The following is a 14,753-nucleotide window of genomic DNA, read 5'->3' as shown; positions in this document are numbered from 1 at the left end:
TTTTAACCCTTTGAGAATTTGTCGAGGGAGGGCAGATATCCAAGTTTTCTTCTACGTTAACTATTTTAGCAAGAATTTCATTCAGTCTTTGGAGAACTAAGACCATAGTTTCTGCTGACATCATGCAAATTTCTTGGTAAGGGTGCATGTTTGGAATCTGCTGACCATAAGCTCTTTTACTGTCTTGTTCCAAAGACATGGGGGGGGGTCAGCGTTTGGAATAGGGGAAGCCCCTCCTGCTCCTGTCCTCTGGGTCAGATCATCTCCTTCACTCCTTGAGAGGAGTCAGGTCTTCTCCTTCCTTTTGTGAAGGGGGGGGGGGTTTCTCCCGACATCATTACTCACAATTTGCTCTCTTTTCGAGCTAGGAGTGGTGGTATTAGCTTTCCACCGCTTCTCTGGTTTAGAGGATTTATGAGTCCCAATTATGCTGTTTTGGCTCTTCTTACCTCATTTTTTCCCTTCTGATAGGCATTCTGATAACTTAGCAGAGTTCTATCAAGCCAAAACCAGATCTTTTTAGCCAGTAGATGAAGCAATGGACTACAATCAATCTTCACTGGGCGTTCATTGTTACACTAAGTCCAATAGAGCCAATAAAACAGTACCCATAAACTAAAAACAAAGGAAGACAAAAAGATAAGGCAACTATAAGGCAGCTAATAAAACAATTAAAATGTGAACTTAGGATCAAAAGGTGACTAAAAACAACTTAAAAGCTTAATGGAAGGCGGGAGGCTCTGACTAGGCTGCTACCTCCGCTGCTGTTTTGGAAAGTTTTGTTTTTAACCTTTTATGGTGTTATTGATTGGCTTTGTTTTTCTATCATTGTAAACCATTGCGATCTATTTCTTTGATAGAGTGGTATATAACTATTTTTATAACTCAATAGATAAATGGACTTCTCTGTTTCACTAGGACCTTATTTTTCTAGTGTGCAGTTTCACTTTTGCTCTGGCTAATGCCCTTCTGTTTCACAGGAATGCCTATCTAATCCCATTATGCCTGTTCACACACTCTTGCTTCGTTACCCAATCGGCAAAGCACGCTTCTGCTTTATCTGGATGTTTCATGTTATGTCAACGTGGTTTGTGCCGGCCTCTATATATGTAGAAACAAGGGCGGAAATGGACCAAAGCATGTGAGTTTAAGGAAATTTTCCACTCATCTTGGCACCAGGCTACATTTCTAATGCAATACTGAGAACTGAGAAGGTTCATGTGATCATAGTTCATGTGATTGTTCTACTGTCCCCATAGATCTCAATGATCTCATTTTAATGGCTTTCTCATTATTGCTCTATTTAACTTGGCACGGCACCTTATAAACTTTTTACAATCTTGGATGACTCATGTTGCTTCAGAGTTGGAAGCATGCATGGCAAATTCCACTGACTTCCAAAACGCATTACTGTGATTACCACAATCACTGCATTTATTAGGCAGGGAAATTTAAGTGGCAACAGAAGGTGAGGGGAGATTTCTTTTAAATAAAGGTGCACATATTCTTTGGAGAGTATGGGACCATCAACCCTTTGCATTTTATGCTCTTAAGTAAAATTGCTGCCTGTGAAGAATGTTATGCTGTTGGGTTTTTCCAGATTCCTCCTTGCCCTTGGGTACCCAAGATGGTGAAACCAAATATGTCCCTTTCCCACTAATTACATTCTTTACTGTTCTGACTGTATTTTAGTGTGCTGTAACCTGTGCTGGGATGATCCGTTTTATGAAGGGAGGGAGGGAGGGACAGAAGTGAAATAAATGGGGCCCAATCTCCAGGCTGGTTTATTGTGAGCCAATCCCACTAAAATGAATAGAAGATATGCAAGAGCTTATTAGCATATCTCCAGTTAATTTCAGTGGGGCTGGCTCACAAAAACATACCCTTGGCACCAAATGAGTCTGTGTTCTCAAAGCCCCTAGCTGACCCTCAAAGTAGAGCTTTCTGGATTTGGCCAGAAGATCCTCAACCCAACCAACATGCCTTGTGAATGGGCTAATGAGGAGGCCTTGTTTATTCCAATTTAATCTTATTCCTCACAGTCTGGCTTGCTTTGCTCAGGCTTTTTGTGTGTTCAAGTTTATGTAAGTGTTATGAAATGTCCACTTCCTGTTTTGTGACTACAGCTGCCTGCCAAGCATTATGCCAGTTTATGGTTCCACACCCTTTCACCCAGTTGCTTTGATGAAAAGCCTCCCACTTCTCTTCCCAACCCCCTCCCAAGACTATAATCAGGATGGGTTTAATGGACAACCCAACAGGAGGTGATACTTGGTGTAAGTGTAATGCCCCCAACAGTCCCTTATTTTATATAGGTGCCAGTGTCACCTGGCATGCCTAGAGTGCTTGAGACAGATTGCAGGTGAAGTAGAACTGGCCCTGTCAGCACTGTGTTGTAAATTCAGTGGTGGAAATAACCAGAGGAGGGGGCTGAAAGCCTAACAGGAACAGAACAATAAACTCTGTGGGTGGCAGCATTTTGAAACAATTGCATGGAGCTTTTCTCTGCCTTCTCAAAAAGGTTTGGGTAGGTCAGGGGTCTGCAACCTTTAAGACAAAAAGAGCCACTTGGACCCGTTTCCGAAGAAAAAAAAACTGGGAGCCGCAAAACTCGTCATTATAAAAATAACTTTTTTGTCACTTTTTTTTATTATTTCTTTGTTTGACCCCTCAGAATTACTCCTCCTCATAGAGATAAATGTTAAATTAACAAGTTACCTTTGTGTGTGTGTTCTTCACTCCCCTTCAAAACAGTGACCAGCGTACATGCCCCTTACAATGTACCGGGCGGGCGGGAAGGTGACGTCGGGACGGTGCGTGACTAACGCACGCACCGCCCCCATGCGACGTCACAGCCAGTACAGCGCCCGCCACAGTGGGGAGTGTCGGGGCGCACAATGCGCCTCCTCCCCTCGCTAGTATCCGCCCCGGAGCCGCGGCAAAGGTGTAAAAGAGCCACATGCGGCTCCGGAGCCGTGGGTTGCAGACCCCTGGGGTAGGTGATGCTGAAAAGGGCAGCTCAAATGTTGGAGATTTTCCTATTAGGGAAAACTAATGGATTTATGGGGGGGGACAAGATGGGGGTGGTGGTAGTAACAACAACAACAACAACAACATGCTGCCCATCTGAGAGGTTTGCCTCAGCCACTCTAGGCAGCTTCCAACAATTAAAACACAGAGAAAGGGGGTGTGGATTAATACCCCCCCCCTCTCACACATACACACACTTCTCTGGTTCACTTAACATTGATGAACAGGATGTTAAGCCAGTTACTACATTCTTTCCACAAGGCGTAAGTTAATTACTACAAATGTGTCTTTATGCCCAGCTTAGGGGCTTCCCCAAAACCTCTGGGCATAAGTGGAAAAGAATGCTGGATGACAGGGACCTTTTGCTTGTGTTGCAGGAGACTCTTCTTTCTGTTAGTCTCTTTAAATCAGTACAGTACAGAATGTATTTTTGAATTGGATTGGCACAAAACCCCTGTGCCTATAAATATGAGACTATTCCCCACACAGTTGAACCAACCTACAACAAAAGAAATGCACATAATTTTATAGAAAATGTTTTTATTATATAAAGGAAAATAGTTTACAAAGGCATAGAAAAATATATAAAAACAAATACATAAATTGGAATGATGAAAACCAGTAGTACCTGCGGAATAATAGCAGCTAACAGATGCAGATAGCCCTGGATGTGAAGCACTTCTTGTATTTTCAGACAGGTAATCAAGCATTGTTCGTTATTGTCTGATACCTGCATGATCACTCAAACTGCCTCACTGGAGTGTGTTACCTTTCCCTGCTTTGCAGGCTTCACAGCCTCACCGTTGGCCAACAAAGTATTCTCTCTTCAGCCTCTCGGGACTCTCCCCTCCACCACTCCCATCTAGCCTGATGAAGAGTTCCTGTGCAAGCTTCTGGGTTTTCAGGATTTAGTGACCTTTCGGTTGGCCTAATGTATTGTCTCAAGGACAGAGTTGGATGACAAAACTAATAGTTTAAAAAGATGGCACCTTGGCTTGTCACTGAACGTAAGGCTTAAAACAACAAGAAAGAACAAGGTGGTGAGGTGACTTTGTTCTATACCTGTCTATAAAAGTAGTAAAGGTAAAGGGACCCCTGACCATTAGGTCCAGTCGTGACCGACTCTGGGGTTGCGGTGCTCATCTCGCTTTACTGGCGGAGGGAGCCGGCGTACAGCATGACTACAGCATGTGGCCAGCATGACTAAGCCACTTCTGGTGAACTAGAGCAGTGCACGGAAACACCGTTTACCTTCCCGCCGGAGCGGTACCTATTTATCTACTTGCACTTGATGTACTTTCCAACTGCTAGGTGAGCAACAGGAGCTCACCCCGTCGCGGGGATTCGAACCGCCGACCTTCTGATCAGCAAGCCCTAGGCTTAGTGGTTTAGACCACAGTGCCACCCGTGTCCCCGCCTATAAAAGTAGGCTGACAGAAATTTAGCAAATAATAATAATATAATAATAATTTTTATTTATATCCCGCCCTCCCCAGCCGAAGCTGGGCTCAGGGCGGCTAACAACAATAAACGTTTGGCCCATCATTTCTTTTATCAATAAGAAAAAGCTTAACCTGCTGGTTTTCTGCATTTCAAACATGTTAAAGGCACAAGAGCAGAAAAAACCTGGAAACCTGTAGCCACAGTCATTGTCCACGTGGTTCTCTCATCCCTGCTCCTCTCGACAAGGTGAATTAACCTTGCTATTTCCATGGTCTCTCCTGGGGCAAAATGGGTAGACTAATCTCAAATGAACAAAGCACAACCGAATCACCCCTGTCTTTCCTACTCGGATGATGAGGTCTTGGGCCTCTTTCTGGAAAGGGAATTTCCCATTCCACGAAACAGCAGGAAAGACAGCAGGCTTCTCAGGCCTCCTGGGGAATTCAGGGCTTCCTGTTCCTCTGCTGATATAATGGATTCTGCAAGGCATCTCCAACCTGGTGCCCTCTACAGCCCTCACCTGCCCCAGCCACCCCTTGGCTTGATGGGCATTGCACTACAAAACACCTGGAGGGCAGAAGGCTGCTTTATGCTCCTCCTACTGCCCATGTGACCCTGCCCCTTGTGGAATCTCCTAACCAGCTTCCCAACACTTTTGACTCCTATCATTTGTTCAGTTCATGACAGAGCTGTGTTTCTCCTTGAAGACTCCATCCATTTTGCCCTGTTTGGAGAGTCTCTCTCTCCATGGACATAAACTTTGCACCTGCCTTGGCTTACCTGCCATCTGCTTGTTCCTCTCTAACAGCCTAAAAGACAAACACTTTTTGCATGGCCGTGAGATAAGATTAAGGTCTGCATGAAAAGCAGTTTACAATGGCTTTGGTTAAACTGTAACACTGATACTGCTTGGGAGAGAAAATTACTGCTGAAATGGGTGGTTAATAAAGGGTATTCTTCACTTTGCTCCCAGCGCAGTCTTCACTCCCCGCTTGGATATTTTCAACATCTGCTTGATCCCTCACTTTCTCCTTAACATGTTTCAGTCCTACTGTTGAATTTAGATGTCACTGTTCTAAATCTAGCACCATGGTTCTCTGCTTTTTAAAGTGTCTTATTACGGAGTCCTTTTTATACACCTCCCTCTCAGGCCATGGAGAGAGTGAGAAAGATCTCAGCAGCCCATCTTTTCTGCCACAGTGATCTCTTCGTTGTGCATCTCTCTTTAAAGTCAGCCTTTGTCTTCTCCACCTCAGCGGGTTCCCATCAAGATTTGAAACATTTCAGGAGCTTTGATAGTACATACTTTTGTCACCACAGGGGCTGGCTATTCTTTGCTTATTCCGGCCAGGCTTCTGGGCTCTCTCCTTCTGCCAAAACAGAGATGGGAATAATTTTCTTCACTTCCTGCCGGCACAATGGGCAGCGACTGGTGGTATGGAAAATTTTCAGTGAGCAGTGGGAGCAGAAGTTGGCATGAGAGCAAGGAAGCATCATCGTGTTGGCTTTTTGCCCGAAGCATACAGCACATTCCTCAGGAAAGGCATGGAAATCCCCACAGGTGGACTCTGGAGATGCACAAATATTTCATACAAGAGACACGGAATAAGAAACATAGAAATACTTCTTCAGCACTCTCTTCTTCCTACTTACGCTATTTAACCACAAGGGTGAGCAGGCTTTAATATGGACAAGTCTGTCAATTTTGGTTTCGCAAGCTTAGCTTCAGTTTGACATGTTTCCACATCAGTTTGCAATGTTTTAAAAAAAACAATGAGTCCCGAGAACTCACCAACTTTTCTCTCTGTACTAGATGAGCAACAGCAGGGGGTGATCAGAATGACAGCAGCCAGAAATGAGCAGAAGAACAAGCTCTGCCTGAACCTCGGCTCTCCCGCCACTGACTACCCAATGGGGGAGGTAATGGCACTCTGCACATGTCCATGGGAGCCTCTTTTTGTGCACAAGAAGCCTAGCCACAAACAAAACCCTTCCCGGCTTAATAACTAACAGTTCCTTAGTTTTACACAGAGGGCTTGAGAAATGCAAGAAAATAGCAAAGTAGCTTGATGGTTTGTGTTCCTGGATGCGTGTGGGCTCTGTAAGGAGGGATTCAAAAATAACCCTGAAAGTGAGGAGTGTCTTCTGTGTTTCCCTGTCCTGCTACCCCCAACATCCCGCCCCCCTCTTCTTCTCCACATCCCCCCCCAGCCAACCCCCCTGATCTTTAACAGTCACCCAGCTTTATGGGGACAGGGAGAATGTGTCAGGGAAGGACCATGTCTGCATGTGTGTTATTCCTTCCCTGCAATAACATAGTATTTCTACTTCAGATTTTAATCTCATTTTCCCATCTCCACTCGGCCCCCCCCCCATCATGTGCACGTTGATTTGGGGAAAGGCAGGCTGCGGCTGCCATATGGAGTGCGTCAGCTTGGCCCTGCGGAGCAGTGCGCTCCCACTTACAAGGACGACAAAGAGGGTGCTGACAAGGGGCAGGGCGGAATGGGCAAATTCCCACTTATGCACACCCTGTAACGGAACCCCCGTGTAAGCGGCTTCCACAGCAGAGCCACAGAAAGAATGTGGTTGGTTAAGGGAGCCGTGGACTCAAAAAGGTTGAGAACCACTGTGATAGGGAATTCTAAAGGTGGCCTCTGCAAGGTCTGTGCCCTTGTGAGAAAAAACCAAAAATGTATGGTGTCTTTTTGTAGTATCTATTTTGTCAGTTAGATGTTTATTATGGTCAATGGACCAATAAGACAAAATACAAAGTATAAAATACAAAATCACAGCTCCATTGAAGCCAATTTTTTTCAAAACAAAAAAACAAAACAAGAAAAGTGAAATTTGCACTGGGCAGCAAAGTGCCCTGGGATGATTTCCTGGGCTAAAAGAAAATAATGAGAGGAAATTGAGGGCAACTCACAGCTTTTCCAGATACTCACCACTCTGTTGAAGAAGGCTGAGCCCATCAGCATTTGTTGGTAGACTGGAGGGATCTGAAAGGGAACGAGAGGGACTTTAGGATGCTGCATCTCAAGTGCAGCCTTCACCCATCAACAGCCCAGGCCTTCTTGCCAGGCCACACCACACACCCTGCTCAAGGGCTTTCCCCAGCTGGAAAACATATTTCAACAGCGATAATGTACCTGGGTGGAGAGAAGGGTGGGTAGAGAAATCTTGATCTTTTGTATGGCTGAGATGTAGGCTGCTGCACGGAAACAGTCACAACTATTACCCCACCCACTCTTTGCTTCTGGTCCAACTCATTAGCAGCCTGTGGTCCCCAGAAGGCTGCCTATGAGGGAATGTGGCCCTCATGCTGAACAAGATTCCCCCACGACTGAGTTTAGATGCTTCAGTTGCTTACCCAAAAGCTGGACTGCCTTGGTCCTTCCATAGATGTCCACAACAGCCCAGAGAGGCCTTGTGACCAAGACGCCATCGACCACCAGGAAACCTTCTGACTTCTCATTGGTGCTGCAGAAAACAGAACCTTGGTTGTCCACCCAGAAGCTGACAATGGTGCCTTCCGCTTCATATTCTTCCGGTAAGACAGCAGCACGACACTTCCCTTGCTTTACCAGGTCTGGGCAAGAATACGGAGGCAGCACACTGGGCTCAACGAGGGACGGATCCTCCCAAGTGAAGCCCACCCTTAGGCCTCCACACCACCTGCTCTCTTCCTTTAAGATTTTCAAAGTCACCTTCTCATAAAGTTCAATCGGCCGGCTGGAGAAGACAATGCCGTTGCAGAACGAGGCTGCTCTGCTCGCTATGCAGTGGGACTCGTCCATAGTGACCTGGGAGCCTTTGAGGTAAGGGTGGAAAAAGAGGGGATCACTGGGAGGCTGGCTTGCGACATCTGGACCTGTGGGAGACATAAGTGTTATGTACTGAAGTTCTCACCCTGGGTCAGCAGGGGGATACTGTAGATAGTTCAGGTCCACATATGCAAATAAGGGATTGAAAATGACGTTCAGTGATTGGATAGTTACAGAAAATGGTTACTGTTGCATTCTAGTGGAGCTCTATATAAGCAGGCTGGCTGAACCCTTCAGTTCTGTTCTGGCCTGTGAATAAACAAGAGCTGTTTGAAGAATCGCTGTGTCGTCTGATTTGTTCACCCACAACTTAACAATAAGAGACCCCATGATTATAATTAATAAAATTATAAGGGTGCATGCTACAGTTTAGCATGCACTTTCCTTGCAAAAGGTCTCATGGCGTCATTAACAGGAATTCTGAGAAGCGCCACTCATCTCCGCAGTCATCATGGCAGGATTCTCAGGAAGCGGAATTCTGTGCCTACTGCTACGTAGACACTGTGCTTTTAATAATGACATCCATGTTCTGCTCGGACTTTCTCTACTGCAAAGAAGCACGCTTAGCATGTTGCTCAAGATCCCGCAAAATATGAGACCACCACTAGCAGGACAAGATGTGCTGAGGCCACAAACAGATCCTGGTTGGGTTTGCTTTCCATTTATCATACGGTAGTAACATCTCCTGCATAGGAAACTGAAACCCCTCAGGCTACAAGAGGCAACAGTTCTTCTAATGACTGAACCATATGCAGGTTTGTGGTTTTTTGTTTAAGCAACTAGAAATATCATTTGCAAAAATAACTTCCCTATAGACGCTGATGTTTTACATCAGGTATATATAGAACATAAATATTCCAGTTTATTAAACTGGATTCAGCTATGCCAAAATATATCAAGTACAAAAAGTTGATCAATTATATGCTACTATAGGACAACTGGACTCCAAATGTTTCAGGTTAATGTTAATGCATTTAATTCACAGGCATTGGTAAACTGTGTGCAGTGGCGCAGCTGGGGGGCGGTGGCCCTGGGTGCAAAACCCCCACAACTGGCTCCCAGCTGAACTTCTGCCGCCTATCGTGGTACAGAAATATTTTGTATAGATAAATAAGCTCCAAGCTTAGATATCAACTTTGTCAGTGCTATTTTTTTTTTAAGAAAAAGAGGTGCTGGAACTCACTATGAACACCTCCCTTGTTCCCTTATAATGGCAATGGCGCCCACCTGAGAGGTGCCGAAACTGAGTTCTGGCACGTTCCGGCTGAAAAAAGCCCCTGAACTTTGTATACCCCTAAAATCACGTAGGCATAAATTTCATGATCATCTAGCCTCATCTGATGAGCCTGTGCTTGCCTCCTCACACATAAAACCCATCCAACCAATTTAGAGTGAAGTTTCATTGGTCCTGCGCCACTATTGCTCTGCCTAACCACCTTCATGAGGGTGGTTTGCTTTTGAGCTAAACTGTATGTGAAAATGGGCTATAGTTTATGAAGAAAACAGCTTCTTTTTCATTCCCTGACCCCGGATGTCATTTGAGCAGTTGGCGGTTACTGTTATCAGAACATCATCGCCACAATCCTTTATTGTTCTGATAGGGGTAGGGTCACTGGGTGCACTGAAATGCACCCAGTTATGTTTTATTGACATGTGCGGTAAATTCACTTGTTATCATCTTGGAGAGCCAGAGTGGATCTGGTAAAAATATTTCTTTAAAAGAAAACTAAAAGTTGAGCAGGGTTCAAATTCCCGCTTAATCATGAAGCAAGCTGCATGAATGTGGCTCAGGCACTATCTCTCAGGCCAGTCCGCCTCATGGAGTGTTCGGAGGGCGAGTGTGAGCCACCTTGGGCTCTCTGAGGAAATGCTGCGTGTATGTCACTCTGTCTATGCTTTGTGATTTGGAAAAGATTTCTGGGGCGTTACTTTGTCTGGGTGAAAATGTAAAAGTTTGAGACCTTGTGCTATTACTGGGTTGCAGGCCTGTTTCACAGGTGGGGAGAGGAGATTATTGCTTTTTTAATATTTATAGGAGACTGGGTTAAGAAAATTCATCTTTATTGGTCTGTGAAACAATAGACTCTGCTTGGCTGCCAGTTGGAAATGTCAGTTGGGAGTTAACTGTTGGGAGACCACAGAAAACTGGGGTGAAAATCGATAGATGAGACCTGAGTATTAAGCAAATTCATCCTTAGTGGTGAAGATCAGAAGGGAGCCAGTGGCTCCCTATCGAAGGAGGGCTTGCCAGAACAGCCTGTGCAAGCAGGTTTCTAAAATCAACTCAACTGTCCAAGCAGCCAGAAGTATAACCCGAGGAGCTTTGGGAGTCAGAGGCAGATTAGACCCAGGAGTTGGGCTGGGTTGTGAGTGAATTTGGCTGAGGTGGACACTTAGCGACTTTGGCCAGAGGTTAAAGATTCTTAGAGGCTGCTGTCAGCTATGGTGTCTCTTGCAACCTCAGAAATTGACAGCAAGCACATATAAAAGCCCAAAGTAGATATCAGTATCCTCTTCATGTACAAAACATCCCTTTACCAACAATCTTAAACAACAGCTCATTCTGTATCCAACTCATGCATAAAATCTCTCATATAGCACACTACCAGGAGGTTTTTAAAGCCCAAAGCACCCATTTATTCATCTTTTCCTTAAATCACCGTGCCCCGTAAAAATTAGCAAAGTCAACACTACAATTAGTTAACCAAAACGAACCATAAATTGGTGGTGAATAAGAAACAGCCAAACACGTGCCATAAAATGCCTGGGGAAAGGCTGTGGTGCTGGTGCCCAGTGGTGGGTCGCATCCTGCTGGGGCCACCAAGAACCCCCTTGATGCCTAAAGTAAGGTCCAAACAAGAGGCTTCCCAGCAGCTCAAAGCCCCTGCTCTCCATTACAAGAACACTCTGCTACACTAGACTCAAAGAACATGATTCATGATTAAGTTCTTATCGCGAGTTTCAATGAGAAAATAAATGTGGTCTTGGAGACCATTCAAAGCAGAAATTTTGGCAGAGGAGCAATGAATGGCATGCTTTGTTCACTGCTGACTTTTGGAGAATTTTTATCATACAACAACCTCCAAAACCACCCACACACCATCCCCATAAACATTTAATAGATGTTGATTGAGAGAGGAAAAATGATGTATAAAAGATTTCCCTGGATGCCAAGATTCAGGTTTCAGGGTGAGAGAGCCCCAGTAGACACAAAACCTGCAGCAAAGCAAAGCGTGGAAATATAAGCTGTTAGAGCTTTAAAACATTTCTTCCCAAGTCCCCTCTTTGACTTAACATAGAAAAAGACCAGACATTTGGTAAGTTTAAAATGGCTTATTTACAAACTCTTCAAAGGTCAGTTTCATGTGCTTTTCCATGCAGCATTCAGAAATCACAGGCAGCAAAACTTAGGTTAGTTTCAAAGTGGTGAAAATTTGCAAAAAGGGCATGCAGCCTGAGCTTGGAGCAGCCAGCTCAGATGTCTTTACATAAAGGAGTACACATGATTGATTGATTATTTAATTCCTTTACCACTTAATAAATTTAAATTATCTCTAAGCAGTATACAGAAAACTGAAACAACAACACACAATTTAAACAAAATATTACAAAAACCCAGTTACATATTAAAATGTTACATTAAGGCATAGTTGCTAATACTGTATATATAAACCAACATCATTTTTTAAAAAAGCACTGTGGTTCAGTGGCTGCCACCACATCTTGTGGCAGTGAATTCCATACATTAATTCCTCAGTGCTGAGGGAGATGCACACAGTGATGTGTACATTCAGAGGCACACTTGTTCTTTTGAACATTTTCCTTCAGAACTGCAGCCTGGAAAGGAGAACATTTTCCAGAGCTTTTCCCTGACACAGATCCTGACCTCAGCCATAGCCTTTGAGCATAATGAGCAGCAAGGGCTGCGGGAGAGTTCTTCAGTTATGCTCCCTGTGAAACCAGCCCCAGAGCTGATGGGTCCTCCATCACCTGACTCTGCAGCGCAGGGGACCTTGACCCACCAGAAGCACCTTTGCATTTTCACCCAGGGCCCTTCCAGTTCTTACCCTCCAAGGGGCGAAGGCAGGCACCCATCACTGCCAGGAAGCAGCTGCTGTTCCTCAGGCTGAAGACTCAGGTGCTGCTCGCTGGGTTTATGTTGCCATGCCAGGGACGCGAGCTGTTCTTACTGAGTTGCCTGGGCACTCCCGGGAGTTAAACATTAATCATGGAAGTGTGGGGCTTGTGTGCGGTTTCCCTTCACATTATCACAAGATGCACTTTGCTTTGTGCTAGGGGGATTTCCAGTATATTGTGTGTGCGGACGTAACTTGAGCCAGGGCCACACCCCCAGGACCACATCCCCGACTTCTGAGCCCTGGCTTCCAGCCCAAGCTAGCAGGACTCCACCCTTTCCTCTTTCCTGTTGACCCAATCAATTTACTTTGCACTGTTTCAGTGTACTTGCTAGCTTCCATTGTCAAATCTTAATATTACTTAGCATTCGTATAAAGCTGTGGGCAAATATGACAATTTCGGTTTCTCTTAGTTTCTCGTTTTTCCAGTATTAAATTCAGTTCTCCAAATTTCCACATAATATATATTTTTTAAAAGTCTTTATGACAGTTCACCAGCATTTTAGTGCAAATTTCTCTAAATATGCTTCTGTGCAGAACATTTCACAAATACACACATTTTTGAAATCAATTTCCCCATATAAAATGCACTTATGCATGTTATCTCTTCTTAATACGGGATACAGGATGCGTGTGGCGCTGTGGGTTAAACCACAGAGTCTAGGACTTGCCGATCAGAAAGTTGGAGGTTCGAATCCCCGCAAAGGGGTGAGCTCCTGTTGCTCGGCCCCAGCTCCTGCCAACCTAGCAGTTCGAAAGCACATCAAAGTGCAAGTAGACAAATAGGTACCGCTCCGTTGGGAAGGTAAACGGCGTTTCTGTGTGCTGCTCTGGTTCGCCAGAAGTGGCTTAGTCCTGCTGGCCACATGACCCGGAAGCTGTACGCCGGCTCCCTCGGCCAATAAAGCGAGATGAGCGCCGCAACCCCAGAGTCGGTCTTGACTGGACCTAACGGTCAGTGGTCCCTTTACCTTTACCTACACATTACTTGGCTGTGGAACTGCATTGAAAAAATTGAAGACATGTGAATTTGAAAAGATGGCTTTGTTTTGATACCTGTTGGCCCATGCAGAGCTTGCCTGAGACCTCTGGCAGGAGTCCCTGGTCAGCTGGGAGGCATGGGGCCCCCTGGCCAGCTTCGCACTCCGAGGTCTGGGGCAAGTGTATCCGGCTGCCCTCCCTGACCAGGTCTGGCTGGGCTCATGTACTAAAGGGATAAGGACATCAGAAGAGCCCTCTGGATCAGAACAGGGACCCCTCTAGGGAGATACAAAATAAATAATTTAATACAGTGGTGCCCCACAAGACAAATGCCTCGCAAGACGGAAAACCCGCTAGACGAAAGGGTTTTCCGTTTTGGAGGTGCTTCGCAGGACGAATTTGCTATGGGCTTGCTTCGCAAGACGAAAATGCCTTGAGATTCCTGGGGTTTTTTTTCCCCTCCCCCCCTTTTTCCCAAGCTCCTAAGCCGCTTAACAGCTGTTCGCTAAGCCGCTTAACAGCTGATCTAAGCCGCTTATCAGCTGATCTAAGCCGCTAATAGCCTTTTAGCAGCTAATCCGCTAATCCCTTAAGCCTTTAATAGCCGCTAATAGCCGCTAAACCGCTAATAGCGCTAATAGCGCTAATCCGCTAATGGGCTTGCTTCGCAAGACGAAAAAAACCGCAAGACGAAGAGACTCGCGGAACGGATTCTTTTCGTCTTGAGAGGCACCACTGTAATTTGTGTGTCCTAGTTTCTCAATTTCATCCTTTTATATGGTTTTGCATATTTTTTGGTATTTTATGCATTGTGATTTGCTGTTATTTTTATTGTTTATAGATTAGTAATTCTTTATTGTAATTGATAAGTGTAAACTGTTTCATTATTATGACATTTCATTTTACTCTTTACTATTAGATTCTAATGGATTATTGAATATTCCTTTAAGTTGTTTATTTTAAAGTTATTGTGATTTTTTTATATTGGATCAGATTCTTGCTATTAATGTTTTATTATGTTTTTATCTGTTTTGGAAGCCACCCAGAGTGGCTAGAGGAACCCAGCCAGATGGGTGGGGTATAAATAAATTATTATATTATACATTGGTACCTTGGTTGAAGAACAGCTTAGTTTATGAACAACTTGGAATAAGAACGCTGCAAACCCGGTAGTAGGTGTTTTGGTTTGTGAACTTTGCCTTGGAAGCTTCCTGTTGAGTGTGTTCCATTCGTAAATTGAATCCCCTGCTGCTAATCAGAGGCTTCCTGTTGAGTCTGTCGGCTGTTGAGTCCCGAGCACCCATGCAACACTTCTTGTTGTTGTTTAGTCGTGTTC

The 14,753-nt window shown here is 44.8% G+C and overlaps 1 protein-coding gene across 1 annotated transcript; it reads right to left on the bottom strand.

The window, feature by feature from the left end:
- Positions 1-3,553: 3,553 nt before the first annotated feature.
- Positions 3,554-12,653, bottom strand: NEURL3 (neuralized E3 ubiquitin protein ligase 3). Its single transcript, XM_083454291.1, has 4 exons — positions 12,368-12,653; positions 7,847-8,347; positions 7,422-7,475; positions 3,554-6,041 (listed from the first exon to the last, which is right to left on the bottom strand). The coding sequence occupies exons 1-4, from the start codon at positions 12,393-12,395 to the stop codon at positions 5,812-5,814; spliced, it is 813 nt and encodes a 270-aa protein (XP_083310417.1). The 5' UTR covers positions 12,396-12,653; the 3' UTR covers positions 3,554-5,811.
- Positions 12,654-14,753: the final 2,100 nt, after the last annotated feature.

Source organism: Podarcis tiliguerta, assembly GCF_965153285.1.
Source record: "Podarcis tiliguerta genome assembly, chromosome: 8".
In the NCBI taxonomy this organism is placed as follows: domain Eukaryota; kingdom Metazoa; phylum Chordata; class Lepidosauria; order Squamata; family Lacertidae; genus Podarcis; species Podarcis tiliguerta.
Note: the sequence above shows the minus strand (reverse complement) of the source record. Positions and strands in the feature narration are given on the sequence as shown.

Coding starts and splice junctions, on each gene's coding strand:
- NEURL3 (XM_083454291.1), bottom strand. CDS start 12,395: ATGGGTGCCTGCCTTCGCCCCTTGGAGG. Junction 7,476..7,846: donor CAAGGCAGTCCAGCTTTTGG/GTAAGCAACTGA, acceptor GTTCCCTTTCAG/ATCCCTCCAGTCTACCAACA. Junction 6,042..7,421: donor CAGCCTTCTTCAACAGAGTG/GTGAGTATCTGG, acceptor GTGCATCTCCAG/AGTCCACCTGTGGGGATTTC.